This window comes from Cyrtonyx montezumae, unplaced genomic scaffold (assembly GCF_038088225.1).
Source record: "Cyrtonyx montezumae isolate F1298 unplaced genomic scaffold, pur_monq_1.0 scaffold_32, whole genome shotgun sequence".
In the NCBI taxonomy this organism is placed as follows: Eukaryota; Metazoa; Chordata; class Aves; order Galliformes; family Odontophoridae; genus Cyrtonyx; species Cyrtonyx montezumae.
In genome coordinates, this window is record NW_027072037.1 from 1,410,464 (window position 1) to 1,425,508 (window position 15,045).

Sequence of the window (15,045 nt, forward strand, 5' to 3'; positions counted from 1 at the left end):
GGGGGATGGTTTTAAACTGAAAAAAAAAAAGAGAGAGAGAGAGATTTAGGTCATATGTTAGGAAGAAATTCTTTACTCTGAGAGTGGTGAGGCCCTGGCACTGCTGCCCAGGAGGAGTGGGGATGCACCATCCTTGGAGATGTTCAAGGCCACGTTGGATGAGGCCCTGGGCAGCCTGGTCTGGTGGGGAGTAACGCTGATTATGGCATGGGATTGGAACTAGATTATCTATAACATCTCTTCCAACCCAAGCAATTCAATGACTCTACGATTTAGGCAAAGTACCCGAAAGGTAAAAGAGCTGCTTGCTTATTTTTCTTGATGTTTTAAGACTGATTTTTTAATTTAATTTAATTTAATTTAATTTTTTACTTTTTAGGTGCTGGGAGGAAATAATAGAATCCCCAATCTGGTGGATCATTAAAACTCCTATTTTGGTGTCTATTTTGGTAAAGTATCAGCACATTCTTCAAAGCCATCTTTAATACAAAGGGTGGGGGGGTGGGGTAGAGGTGCCTTGATAAGTATTGTGTAAAAATCCCTGGAAAATGTGCTGACAGATAACACTGCATTGTGTACTGAATGTCTGCCTTGGGATAAGAAGCTCAGCCTCTGGATAAACGTCTTTACTTTTAAACATTGGCTTAAGCATTGTGGGAAGAGCTCGAGTGGTGGGGAGCCAAAGGTGGAGCTCATGTAAGTCAGACCAGCTCCATCTCATTTGCTCTGGGCACTGGTGCAGTAGCCATGGGAACACATAACCAGAGGAGATTCAGGAGCATGTTTGGGGACCCAGGAAAAAGTCATTTTGTCTAACGAATCGATGTATGTCTAAATCAGGACCACTGAATTTTGCCATGAGTGTTTTTGTTTGTAAGGTAATATGGGATGAGTCTTACCCTAAACTTCTACCTAGTTAGATGAATTCCCCCAAGTATTTTGTCTCTTGTTGTAGCATCCAAAGCTGGATTTCAGCGGTGTGTTTTTTTTACAGTAAGTTCTTGAGAAGCTTAGCTGACTTCCATAATAATCTGCAAAGGTGCTTAACTCATTACTTCTCTAGGTAGATCAGTACTGACAACAGGAATCATGACACCTCTGAGGAACTGAGTAATTTCATCCTTCGTGAATGTGTTCCCTCTGTCAAGTGTAGAGCCAAAACTTGAAAAATGAACTTGAGTTAAACTTAGCTTTGAGTTTTCTCAAATCAAGAAACGTGTGTGGGAAGGGAAGGAAGAGAATACAGCAGAAATCAAAGCAAATGTGACTCTTTTTAACTGAAGTCTTTCTTAGACATACATTCTTCTTATTCCACAAACATTACACCCTTTGCAAGGAGACCTTTTCTGTAGCATTTGTCATACAGAAATTCCAAACTGAAACAGTTTGAATAATAACTTATTATTCTATTCACTGCACGTCCAAGAAATAAAATACTTAGATGACATATCCCAAAATATTTATGTCACAGAAAGACATAAATTGTATTTTCCCTTTCCCAAGATAACCTTTTGGTACAGAAATTCACTTTACTCTCCCAGGATCAGTGATTCCATATTTTCTTTTGGTCAGTAAATCAATTCTCATTACCAAACAAAATCTGCCTGGCAACTATCTGATTTTACTTTTGCAGGTACCATACAGATCTGTCACAAAGGAAGGCCATGATAACAGCTATAAAGTGAATAAAAGATTTCTACAGGAAAGAATGCTACAATTTCTACACGATCACTCAAATAAAGCGTAGACCTCTACTGAAGGAAGAAAAGATATATAAAGTTAAACATTAGGAAAATCTTTCCAACCTGAAGAATTGAGCACTGAGAATAGATCAAGTGCCTTTAGTTCTAGGTTGAAAAATAATCTAAACCCTTTCAGTTGTTTGATAGCCATTATCTTCTACCCATGTTTACTCTTAACCATGAGGAGTCAACACAGCAGCTCTGATCCTACCTGCAGTGGTGCAGCTTGTGAGCTATCAATGTTCATTAGAGTAATTGATCTAACTAATTCTATTTTGGACTGAAAAATTTTATTTGCCATCAAGTCAGATGCTAAACGTTTTATAAGCAAATAAATATGAACAGAAGCTATAATAAATGTCATGGGGTAGATAAAGAATGATTAGGCAATGCATCATAACCAAGAAATATAATTAATTTTCAGTCACTCAGCCTTGGTTTTCTAAATGAGAGATAGGCTTTAGTCTGCTGCATTCACCTGTTGTTGATATAAAACTGAGTACTGCTGGAGGAAATGCTATAATTTGATTTTGCAAGAAATCAGATTGGCTGTTTGACACAATTCCTTCCAGCCTTTACATCCCTTAAAAACCAGAATCCTTTGTGCATTTTCTAAACATGAAAGGATAAAGAAACTAAACTAGACTAAAAAGAAACTAAACTAGACAAAGGCCGCAAAAACCTATCTTCACTTTTCTGTTGGATGCGTTGCATGAATAACAGTATAGTTCAATGGGTAGGACTTTAGAAGCCAGTAAGTTTTCATTCAGCTCATGTCATCTACTTTGTAGAAACTGCCATTCCTAGCTCTACACCTTCGCTATAGGAAAAGGCTAGCCTTGCTTGAGTATGTTAATGAAACAGTCTGAGTTTTTTGAGTGAGAAGCACCATCTAAAAGCTGAGTAGCTAGATCCATCTGGTCTAACCTTGTAGGACAGGAAACTTTCCTCTGTTTTGGTGAGGTGTAACACTCGCAATCTGTTGTCTCCGACTTCTCTCCAGAGAAGAAATGCCCAGCACTGAGCGGAGACCTGCTTAAGTGGATACAGCTTCGTGTTTTATTTTGATTTCTTTGGCTCACTGCCTTGGTCTTTGACACGCTCAGCAGCTGGTCCCATGTCACCGTCTCCCAAGGGCTTTGACGTCCTCCACTCCGCTAACTCCCAAGGCTCTTTTCCCACCCTGTCGTCGGCACTCCCCCGTGCAGCAGGACGTCGTGCATAGCTGTGCTCTATGGGTTTGACATCATCATACTTGGGATGTATGACACAAAGTCCCAAGCAGGCTGATGTCAGGCCCAAGATGGCTGCCATCCTGTGTCGGTTTACTGTGTGCTCCTAGAGTGGGGTTCTCTGCTCATGGCTTTTTAACAGCTCTGTGGCAAAAAAAAAAAAAAAAAATCAACAATTTCCTCTTTTCACTGCAAAATAATACTGCAGGGGCATAATTTTTCTTTCTTTTTTTTTTTTTTTTTCTGTTTCTCTCCATTCCAACAGGTGAACTTCATTCTCTTCATTTGCATCATCCGTATCTTAGTCCAGAAGTTGCATTCCCCAGATGTTGGACACAATGAAACCAGCCAGTATTCGTAAGTCCTGGGCTTTTTCAGCAGCACTGTACAGTTTGGCAAAACCTGCTTGGCACTTAGTCAAAGTACTTCATCTGCCTGCGTCTGTCTCATCAGAATTGTGTATTTGTTAATTGGCTAAAGATGATCAGAAATGAGGAAATGGGCCTTTTGCTGATGGGCATGAGAGTAAGAGTAGCGATCATGAAATAAAAAGGTCTTTTTCACTGTATATTCAATATTTAATCAATATTTATTGGATCCTGAGGGCCAGGGGACCCTGATGAAGAACTAGGATTATCCATCTACATCTGAGGCTTTTTTATCTAAAGCAGTTACCCTTAACTCACTTTTTCAAAGTAGAAATTGAGAAAATCCATGTATTCAGTAGAATCTATGGCAATATTTCCATACCCCGAAGAAGATTCCCGAATGACTTTGCATTTATCCATACCTAATGTACTCATTTCTCTTTACTATTGAGAAATAAATAAATGTCTGATTAGTTTTGCTTATCATATAGCTTTTGTCCCAAGGATATAATGTTGACCTTAGTGGGGCTCTTTATAATGAAGAACATGCAAGTGGAGTCAGAATTTGTCGCAGTGTGTAAGACTGGACTTTGGTGTGGCATTATAAAAGTACAAGAAATCCATCTCTCTGCACGGATTTATATATTTAATGCAAATAAAATAGAAGTTCAGATTTCATCTCATTTTTGCCTCCTGCCACTGTCCTGGCTTAGCATTGCAAATATCCTGGATATTTATCAAAGCATTTCTAGAAGATAGCTAAAAAGAAAAAAGAGCAGTGTCTATCTGGTCACTGTTCATAAAATTGTCTTTACTTTTTGAGGGAGCTGTGTACTTTGAAGAATGTGAACTCGGTTCATTCTTCAGCAAGATGGAAGACTTAAAATCAATATACTTCTTAAATACTGACCAACCACAACTCTGTCTTTTTCTTTAGTGATGGAAAATTATATAATTCATCTCCTTCCAGAGATTCTGAAATTTATAAAGGAAAATTCCAGTATTTCACCTTAACTTCTCCCTGCAGCATACAGAGCCAGTAATTTCTTTTCCCATCATCACCAACATTATACCTTTTTTTTTTTCTATTGCATCTCTATGTATTTCAAGTTGGGCAATGTATCTTCCCGCAACCAGGACTGCAACAGCTTTAGCCAGGTGGATAGATTAAATCATCATATTGAAATATGTTCTTGTACTTACTATGCAGCAGCCTGGAGCAGTTGGCTCCTGTTCATCTCCCTAGAAGTACTGCCAGCCACGCATCAGAAGGGTTATGCCCAGATTACGTAGCAGGTCATGCTGAGCTTTGAGCTCATGGCTTTTTTTCTACATATTTTCCAATGGAGTCTGAATTGCTGGTAAATCTTCTTTGCCTGGTAAACAAGCCTAGCACGACAGGGTAGTAAGTAGCAAAGGTTTCCCCATATTAGCCTGCCAAACAGGAACCAATTGCAAAAGGATGAATGATCTTCACGTCTTCAATTCATCACCATCCTCATCCATCTGGAAAATCATCTCAGCTCCATTCAGGCACGCATCAGTCACATATAGGTGTCCAAGCTGTATCAAATGCCTTAGAATATTTGATATGCTTGTCTGGACCTGGCCTATAGGACATGGGATCTGTGGGAGACTTGTGTCTCTTCCATACAACCAGACTCCACTGGTATGTCTGGAAGTCTCTATTGACTATGGACTGCAATGAGACATGAGGTACCATAGTCTCCTGTAGAAATTCCTCTACATGTCCTCAGCATTTAGTGTTCATGTGGCTACCTGTAGAGGCATCTGGGGTCATACAAATCCTTTTACAAATGACATTAATCGGTAGATGGATGGACTAGATGATCTTAGAGGTCTATTCTGACCTTGCTGATTCTGTGGTGCTATGATTAGGCATGTATTCTGCTGTCTGGATCCTTTCATAAGTCATACCCCTGTTACCTGACATGCTGCTGCAAGCTTCAGGGCTTTGACCTTCAAGACCCAAGAGAGCTTATCAAAATCTGTTGGTAATGAAAAGTGTTGGTTCCTCCTGCCACAACTGGGATAAATAGGCTTTAAAGTGACAACACTGGGAATCTCTCATTTCTTTTTCTTCCTCCTCTTATTTATTTTATATTGTTTATATTTAAAAAATAATGTGTTGATATGTTGATAGTAATGTACAGCTCCAACTGGTTTCAGTTTAGCTGCAGGGTGAAAATTCAGGTACACTGCTGATTTGCTCACTCATTAATGCTACAGGTACCGAGCTGGGCTTTAATGTGTCAGAAACTGTGAAAACAATTCTCCCAGAACAGTTTTCTGCATATGACAGGGATTTGTGCAAGAGCAGGACAGCAATATTTGGGGTAAACATAAGAAGAAAGCACCTTAGTTTCTGCTGAAGAAATGCTGAGCAAAATTCATCTCATTCCATGCTGTGCATGTTCATAGTCCAATATTATCATCAAAGTTTTCTGGGCAACTTTCCATTATGTATTCAGGAGCAAAGTGTTGTTTAACTCTCACCACCCCTTAAGGAGAGGATTGGGTGCAGTGCAGGATAGTGGAGACGTTCTTCCTAAACCATCTGTCGTCATGTCAGAAAGGATAGGAATAAGAAGTGCATTCGGTGACAGGAGGAGAAGGTAATTAATATTTTGAGAAGCATGGCTTCCTGCAGGTAACATTAACCAGCCTTAGACAGCCACCCAAGCATTTGTGTCTACTGCACAGCCAGTCTTTAGCTTCCTGGGAGAAGCACACCATGACATACATTGCAATCTGTAGAGATATTTTTCCAATATTACGGAGCTTGCCTTGAAGATGACATAAAATCCAAAACATCACTCAGTATTCTGTGAAGCTTAGTGCTGGAAGTAAGAGGTATCGTGCAAACTGGAGCTCCTAGGGGTTAGTCTGTGGGTCCTGCTCATAGGTTGGTTGGTGACGGTGACAGTCCTTGCTTCCTACAGGCATTCCATTTGTCTGGAATGAGCTGCAGCCAGCATGTATTCCTTGGGGATCCACAGCCTCCAAGTAGAGTTTTAGCATCCAACTGTCCTTGGGCCCAGCCCAGGGAAAGCTGGAAAGGTCTGCTGGGAGAGAACGATGATGAGCTGATGAGCATCGTCTGCATAATAGTGACACATCAGCCTTCACTGTGGGTATATACAGATGGCAAATAAATGAAGATGGTCTGGGGACACCAAGCCTGATGGGATCTGAAGGGTTTGTAGATGGAAGGACAAGTATTTCCAACACTTTAGCCTAAGCTTCAGTTCCTCCAGAAGCGTCTGGGAGAGGGGGATGCAAAAGGATGTGGGTGACTGAGGGAGCCAAAACCCCCCCTAAGCATCCTGAAGTTCTTGATTTCATTTTTCCTTTTTTTTTTTTTTATCAGCTATATTCTAATAATGATTAAATTTAATAAATTATCGTATCTTCCTCATTAGACCACTGATTACCCAGCCTGATGCCATTAAGCACTAATACTGTTCATCCCCCTCCTTTGGAGACATTCATTGTGCGATAGCCTATCATTACTCTGAGCTAAACATACCATTTCTCTCCCAGAAGCTGTAATTTCCAGAAATCCTAAGCAAACAAAGAAGACACCAGATAATGGTTTAGATGGTAGAGATGAAAAAAGATCTGCAGCAGGAGGGGAGAAAGAAATACTTCTATTGAAGTTACAGGGAGTAAAGATAGCACATTTTATTTTGTCACTGCATTTGAAATCACCAGCCAGCTGCAGGCTGAAGGAGAAACGAACTAGGGCTGATGGTTCTCCTTCAGCTGAAGATGTGTATTTCTTTAAGAGCTGTTCATGAGGAGGAAAGTAAGCACATGGAAATGCTCCCAGCCCAGTCCTTGGTTCTGCAAACTGCTATAGCTAGCAACTGTCTGCGCCCAGCAGAGGGTCTGCTTCCACATTTCATCACATCCCAGTCCAGGCTGTTAGGAGGATCCTGGAAAGATTAAGCAGTGGGGAGTCGATCCCTACTTTTGGTATAGCACAGACATTTCTGCTCAGTGAGTGAGGACAGCCTGCTGGCATTGCCTGGATGTTCCCAGGACCTCAGGGTAGGTGGCCCATATCACATATCCTAACAAAAAAATGCATTTAGAGTGCATGGCTACCCCATCATGATCCCACTGATCAGCAAATAGGTACCACATACAGCAAATTAAAGTTTCATGGTTTCATAAGGCTCAGCTACAGGATTTCTCATCAGCTTATCCTTTTAGCTCCTCTTTCCTCTCCCCTTGTGACTCGTGTTTGTCTTTCCAACAGGAGACTGGCCAAGTCCACCTTGCTGCTGATCCCTCTCTTTGGCATTCACTACATCATGTTTGCTTTCTTCCCTGACAATTTCAAAGCAGAAGTTAAGCTGGTCTTTGAGCTTGTGGTTGGGTCGTTCCAGGTAAGTCACCCAGTGGACCCACCAATCTGTCTAAGAAATAACCAAACCTGTGACCTGTTTTTTCCCCAGACATGCCCAGTATTTGTCCTGTGCCTCTGGGGAAGAATCAACTCAGTCCAGCTTGGAAAGGGTGGAAGATAATGTTATATTTTACCTGTATATTTATATACACTTTACCAGGAGTTTGTCTCTCCATTTTTTAGGCACCTGGAAAGAAAATGCACTTCTATATGCTAACCTCCCTGGGGCTTTTTTGTACTTAGGGGAGAAAATCAAGCACGTTTATTGAGTTTAGAGACCATTAACACAGTAGGATGTGATGAATAGCCTTCAGAAAGAGTCTTTCTGTCCATTAATGGCATCCTAGTCTATGACCAGTTGGTTTTCATGAACTATCTCTTCTAAAAAAGTTCTGCCCCTAAATCCTGCCCAAGTAGGATTGCAGTTTATTGGAGCAGCAGGCGAGTTCCCCATGAGGATGCATTAATCCTGAGGAGATCCTTGATGGAGTTTGCTTTGTAGGCCTTCCCACAGGCCTCACCTCATTCGCACCCAACGTTGGGCTGTTTTATCTTGGCCTTGCTTTTCCATGAACAGAAACACTTGTCTGTGCAATTGCATCCATCTGTCAAGCAGCTGTAGCCACTCTGTGCTCTCACAGTCTCTGGGCTGTTCAAGTTTCCCCAGGAAAGTTGCCTCCGGTATCCCACCAAGTCGCCTTCAGTGCTTAAGTTTGAATGGCCAGGTGCCCTACTTAAAGCCAAAGTGACACATGATGGCTTTAAACACCAGTCTGGAGCAAGCCTTGAAGTCAAAGCCTTGCATCTGCTCCAAGATGCCTTGACCAACCTTCCTGTTCTCCTTTTATAGGAAAAATACATTAATTTGGATTTTAAGAGGCACCCTAGCAGTTCCCTGACAGTGTGCCCTTTATCCAGGGCTGCAGTGGGTTTGGGTTGTGATCTAGGAGAATATAAGCTAGGAGTTACTAAAAGCCTCTTCTCTCCTTTCCCCTAGGGATTTGTGGTGGCTGTCCTCTACTGTTTTCTCAATGGGGAGGTAAGATCAGCACTGTTATTTGGTTAATATTTGCAGCTAAGGCAAATTGAATGCTCGTGGAGAACAGATTGAGGGCTGTCCCATTCCTGATGTTACCACACTGGGGAAACCTTCCAAGTCAAGTCTGCCACCCCAGAAAAAAATCTCAACCGTTAGCCAGACAGTTTCCAGCACAATTCATAAATGTATTAGGACTTTAATTGCTGCTGCTGAGTTCTTCCTTTACTCATGAGACAGCATCAGCAAAACCTTGCATAAACCTGATTTCAAGGGAGTACTTTCAACAAGGCAAGTCCAACTTGGGTTTAAAATCTCCCTTAAATGCCAACAGAACCAGGCTCCTTGCAGTGGAGGCTTGTTAGTGCAATGATATGTTTGTACCACGCTCCATCCATCAGAAGGAAACTCTTCAGAGACCGATTAAACCCAAATGGTGAAGTCTACTGGGAAGATGTGAGCAGCTGGAAACTTGTAGTTTCTGTCTGATGGAGCATGTTCAGCTTGATAAACTGACAAGAAGGAAACAGCTGTGATCTGGGCTTGTGTTCCAGCTTCCTGAGGAGAGGAAGAGTGTCCAGAGTCACAGTTGCTCTCTTAGAGCTCTGTTCCTTCTTCCAGCCACGCTGAGGCCGTGTGGACATCATGCAGGGCAGGTAGCCCAGCGATGATTAGCTAGTGAACCTGCTTGGAGCAGGGCAGTGCCACTCAGACTTCCTGGTGATCCAAAACCCGAACAGGACTGATGCATCTTGTGCACAGACCAGTGCTAAGTGAAATGTATTTCCAGCTTACTGGCATTGATCTCAACTTCCCCACATTTCCAGGTCCGGAGTTTGTATTTGTGATGTACTGTTTTTGTGTTTGCTGAGCCCAGAGACCCTCAGACAGAGCTGTTTTATCTAATTCATGCCACAATACAAAACACTGTACTTGAAGACTGCATGAGGGGATGGGGACTGTGCTCATATTTGTGCAGGGTTTGAATGTGAATGGTGTAAACCAAGCAGTGTGTGCAAACCCCCTGAGTAGAAACAAGTAACCTCTGTCAAAAAGCACAGCTGTACCCATTGCTTTACTAACAAGCTGTAGTTAAATCATTTGTAATTGGACAAGAAACATTTAGATGTTCTACTGAGGGACATGGTTTAGTGGGCAACTATTGGTGGTAGGAGGATGGTTGTATTTTGGAAGTCTTTTCCAACTTTGGTGATTCTGTGGAAAGCAGGTCTGCACAACAAACAAACAACAATCCCAATTATGTTCACAAGCCATAGAAGTTAAGTAGTCTGACATCTTCACTTCATCGGATAAGCAACTCCTCACGCTCACCTTTCTGCTTAAGCTCAAGGATTTCTGCTCAGCTAATTTACTTCCTGCAGTGTCACCTCTCTTCTGTGTGGCTAGCAGTTCTCTCCAGGTTCAGTGACCTCCATAAAATAGTTATTACCTCTTCTAATTATGCTCTCCTCTGCTGACTTGTTTATCTTTCCATCGCGTAGGTCCAAGCTGAGCTCAAGCGAAAATGGCGGAGGTGGCACCTGGAGCGGTTCCTGGGCTCAGACATGAAGTACCACCACCCTTCCTTGGGCAGCAACGGCACCAACTTCAGCACCCAGATCTCCATGCTGACCAAGTGCTCACCAAAGACACGCCGGTGCTCCAGCTTCCAAGCAGAATTCTCTCTGGTGTGATGGAGAGAGGCTCTCTGAGCACTGAGCATCCAAGAGAGAGAAGGATCCCCAGGAATTGGTGACCTATGGACAAACCCTTGTGAAATGACATGCTTCGCTTGAGCCAACAGAGGACAAAAAACTGGAAAAGCCACTGGCATCCAGGACAAGACCAGACAAGCTAGGAGGAGGAGAAATGCTTTTCCTCTCCCTCTTTCCAGACCTTTCTCTCTAAGTTGGCGCCCTCGGGGGCTGATAACGCTGAGTAAAGGTCCCATTCGCATGAGGAGAACCTGGGAGATCCTGATGTGCTATAAATACTGAATTGTGGGGGTAAGGGAGGGAAGAGCCTGAGTTAATGGTGGCTTTCCCAGAACCGGCATCTCTGAAACAGATAAACTGCACTTTTCTTTTGTTTTAAATGAGCCAGTAAAGGAGAGAGAGGGAGACAAGACGTGGTGAAAAAACCAAAATGCCAAACTTACGAATGTGCCAAAAGCCCAGTTGCTTAGATATGGTGCTGGAAACAGCAAGGAGAAGGGACAGGAGGAACATGAGCAGGAAGGGGAGAGGCCAGCCCACCACCCTGCCCTGTGCAGAGAAGCTGCAGCACTAGGCAAGGCCCTGGAAGGATGCCCCAATGTTGGAGTGTGTTCTGCTAATTGCTCACCGTCCTCGTTAGCCAAAGCTTTCCATGCATCGTTGGGTGCCCTCTGGAAAAGCAACTTGCTGAGAAGAACCAACACAAATGCCCTTCTCTGTGCTGTGTTCAGGACATTGTCATGCTTTGTTTGGTTGTTTTCAGTGATCAGGGAACTCAATTTGCCTGTATAAAAACCAGGTACAGATGCCAACAGTGGAGTACGGCTGTGTTTTTCATACTTTTTCACTGAACCAGGAGATCTTGGTGCGTTCCTGCACCCAGTATCATTAGGGATTGGGGGAAAGCAGTTGGTCTGTAATCCATTTGCACTTGCGTAGCACATACTGCCAGGAAAGGGAAGATGTAGAACCCTGTAATCATTAATTGAATCAGGCCCACCATAAGGAGACAGTCTCCAGATGAAAAAATTAGCTTCACAGCAGCAAGCAAAATTGCTTTCATCAAAACAAGGTTGGCTTAGCACGTATCTGGCACTCCAGGAGTCAGAAGGGAGTGAGGGAGCTATTCAATTGATTTCTGCTTCAGGTTTTGCAGAGAGCTTTCATCCTATGATGAAGGCACTGTTAGATCTTTAAGAGACGCATGTGCATTTTATGTCATTTTTGAAGACCTATTAGCTTCCACATTGGGGCAGTCCCTGTTTGAAAGATGTACATACAGCCTGCTGAAACCAAGGGAATTGTGTTGTGGTTTTTTTTTCTTTTCTTTCCTCGATAGAGGGGAGAAGGAGAGGAGCGAAACCAAATCCTACTCTTGACAAACTAGGTTTGGGGCATCACGTGAGCTCAAATTCCCAAGCCATGAATCCCAACCATAAGAAATAGCCCAAGGATGCAGATGCTATTGGGAAACATCATGGCTGTTTCCCACCCAACTGAATTGTGTAGGGTCACACCAGTTTTACACTATGGGTCTCTGCCAAGCAAAGGTGTAAACTGAATAACTGGGCTGCCGTTGTCCTACTACAACGTGACATCACTGTCCTTGGGAAGGAGTCTGGGTCACCAAAATAATACATGTACTTGAAAAGGAAGTATGAATTCCTTCATAGTTCCAAGATCTCAACTTTTCACTGACAGTGACTCAGGACATCCTGATCTATGAACCCTTCTGAGTTCTGAAGGGTGGTTGTTCCATTGCATACCTCCTACCAGAGCTGTATCCATTACCATCAGAGCTGGATGCTGCCAGAATATTTCCTCACATGCAAGACAGCATAGAAGCTGGAAGCCTGCTGTTGTGAGATAATCTGGTACAACTGCTGTGAAGGGTAGGTATGTACCCATGGGTTTCCAGCATGTCACGGTGTAACCATGGCTACTCAGCCTGGAAAACCTAGAGCAGATGGATATTTGTGAAGATAGCTGTGCTGATACCCATGGTCCTGGTATTAAACTGCTGGCAAGACTCCTGGCTAGCCAGGCTCAAGTCATCTTTATTCTCATAGAATCAGAAAATCAATCATAATATGGTTTGAGTTGGAAGGGACCCTAAGGACCATATAGTTCCAACATGTCCCTACCATGGACAGGGACACATCCCACCAGACCAAGTTACCCAAAGCCCCATTCAGCCTGGCCTTGAGCATTTCCTGGGGAACCCATAGCTTTTATCAGCAATCTGTGCCAGTGCCTCACCAACTTAGGAGTAAAGAATGTCTTCCTAAGACCTGACATAAATTTACCCTCTTTTAGTTTAAAGCCGTTCCCCCTTGTCCTATTACTATCAGACCATGTAAAAAGCTGATCTCCAAGTGGCTATGCTACAGTGAAACCATATCATTAGCAGTCAGAGTTTCAGTGTCATGACATGTTCAAAGTTCTCTCTTAGCAGCCATCCAATTCCCAAAATGATGAGAAACATCCTCGTGGGGCTTTTAGAGGAGGGACTTTGTGCTTGGCACTGGCTCTGCTGCTCTGAGTGCTTTCAGAGCTGGGTTAGGACTCATGCAGAAGGTGCTGGAGAACTCCTACAAGCAGTACCACGTCTCATATACCAGCAACAGAGGAACTGAAACACAAAGCTGTTGAGAATTAAGTGAAGCACCACTGCTGGCAGCAGGAGGTAATCTGTGCCTGTGAGCCTGAGACACCCTGTGCATTTTCGTTCTGTGTTATTTTTACCTTCCTTTTCCTCTCCCTGTGTTTGTGATTCCATCTGCAGGAGGCACTTCTGCCATTTATTTACTCCTCCTATTTATTTGCAGCCCTGGGCCAACCTGGGCCAGCACCAACCATCCAACTGCACTGCCATTAGGCTGTCGAGGTTCGATGAAGAGGCAAAGTGAATGTGCTGTGATGGGCACGGCGTTGCTGCCAGCCCAGCTGTGTTGGCTTCAAATTTTGGGGGAAGAGAGGAGTTGGTGATGAAATCAGAGTTTTTCTCTCTGGGGATCTAAGCAATCAAGTGAATGGAAGAGTTTTTCTGCCCATTCTGGCTTTTGGATCGGGCCTTTGTTTAGGTACTTAGTACAGGAATTTGGCTGAATAGCTTGGCCTCCTCTGCTCTGAATGTGATTTTCATCCAACTCATAAGTAAAACTGAGTTCAAGGACCACAACTGCAGCCCCAAATGACTACTCAAACTGTATTGACCCAGCAGTGCTGACTAAATGAGCCACTGCTAGGAGCTGTTGCTGCTTCTCACAAAGCACAAGCCTGACCAGTGGGACAGGAGCGACTGTAGTACGCAAGCGAGTTATTTTAGTGAAAAAGATGATTAAGAGTCATTCCTGAATCTGCTTTTTAGACATGTCTGCGGATCACGAGTTTGGATCCCAAAACTTTTTAGAGAAATGACACCAAATTCTGACCCCACTTGCATCTCTCAGTTCACGACAGTGACTCCTGGTTTACACAAGCTTGAAACTGGAATTTGAGTTTAGAGGAATTCCTTTACCTTCAGCCTGGAGCTGCTTACTCCCTTTTTATACCAATGAGAGATCAAATCCAATCCTGTTAATTAGTCACTCAGGGTTTCACTGAATAAACTATTAAACAATTATTATTAACATAACAAAACAATTAAAATATGAAAATTAAATGACTTTCTCAAGGTCTAGAGGTACAAGGTTCAATGCTAACATTAGGCTGTAGATATTTCAGTACGGCTGGGACCTGTATGGCTCTGTGGCCCTCTGATAAGCAGCAAGAAATGAGAATATAGACTTGTTTGTCAGGGCCTGAAAAAGTACAGTGAAAGAATTCTAGGCTATTGAAATTTGAAATTGTTTTTTTTGAAAACAGGACTTTATGCAGCAACAGCATTGCTGCCGTTTTGGAAAGAGAAAGGGATTCTGAACAAGCTTAGATGATGAAACATTTAATGTTTATGTATTTTGTTGGTTTGAATTGTGGTGGGGTTTTGTTGGCTGATCAATGGGCAGTTACCAGTTGGTTTATAGAAAGCAAAATGGAGTTACAAAGAAAGCTGGGGAATGGACATCGCTTGGCTCCATTGGAGGGATCGAAGGGTTTCTTTGTGATCAATGTCTACATTCCATCAGCACAGTGTTTAAACAAGGCAAAAAATAAAAATAAATTGGTTTTTTTTTGCAGGAATCATATACTTTCAGACTAGAAGGGGGTCTCTCAAACTTGAGAGTGCCAACATGTGTCATTGTGAATCACGTTTCATTCTGTCCGTGTGAGTTCATGGTAGTACTTGGTTTGGTTAAAGGTCTCTGGGAACACATGGGGAATCTGAAGCATGGAGACTGACAGTAGCTCGTCTTTAGTGAAAGAGAAATGTAGGTTTAACCCCTTTGCCCATGTAAAACACCCTCCTCTGCCATGCCCTGGCCTCTCTCCCTTCAGGTAGCACGTTGGGCTGAAGAAGGGGTTGGACTGGACACAGCTGTCTCTGCACCAATGGTGAATGTGCCAAATTCTCAGTG

The 15,045-nt window shown here is 42.9% G+C and overlaps 1 protein-coding gene across 1 annotated transcript in view; it reads left to right on the forward strand.

The window, feature by feature from the left end:
* The window catches only part of LOC136053955 (vasoactive intestinal polypeptide receptor), a 102,126-nt gene extending 90,228 nt beyond the window's left edge, over positions 1–11,898 (forward strand). Inside the window, exons 9-13 of the mRNA XM_065744949.1 lie at positions 380–449; positions 3,240–3,331; positions 7,628–7,757; positions 8,775–8,816; positions 10,316–11,898. Coding sequence (XP_065601021.1) covers positions 380–449; positions 3,240–3,331; positions 7,628–7,757; positions 8,775–8,816; positions 10,316–10,507 — 526 coding nt within the window. The 3' untranslated portion in view covers positions 10,508–11,898. The remainder of the gene's footprint in view (positions 1–379; positions 450–3,239; positions 3,332–7,627; positions 7,758–8,774; positions 8,817–10,315) is intronic.
* The last annotated feature ends 3,147 nt before the right edge of the window (positions 11,899–15,045 follow it).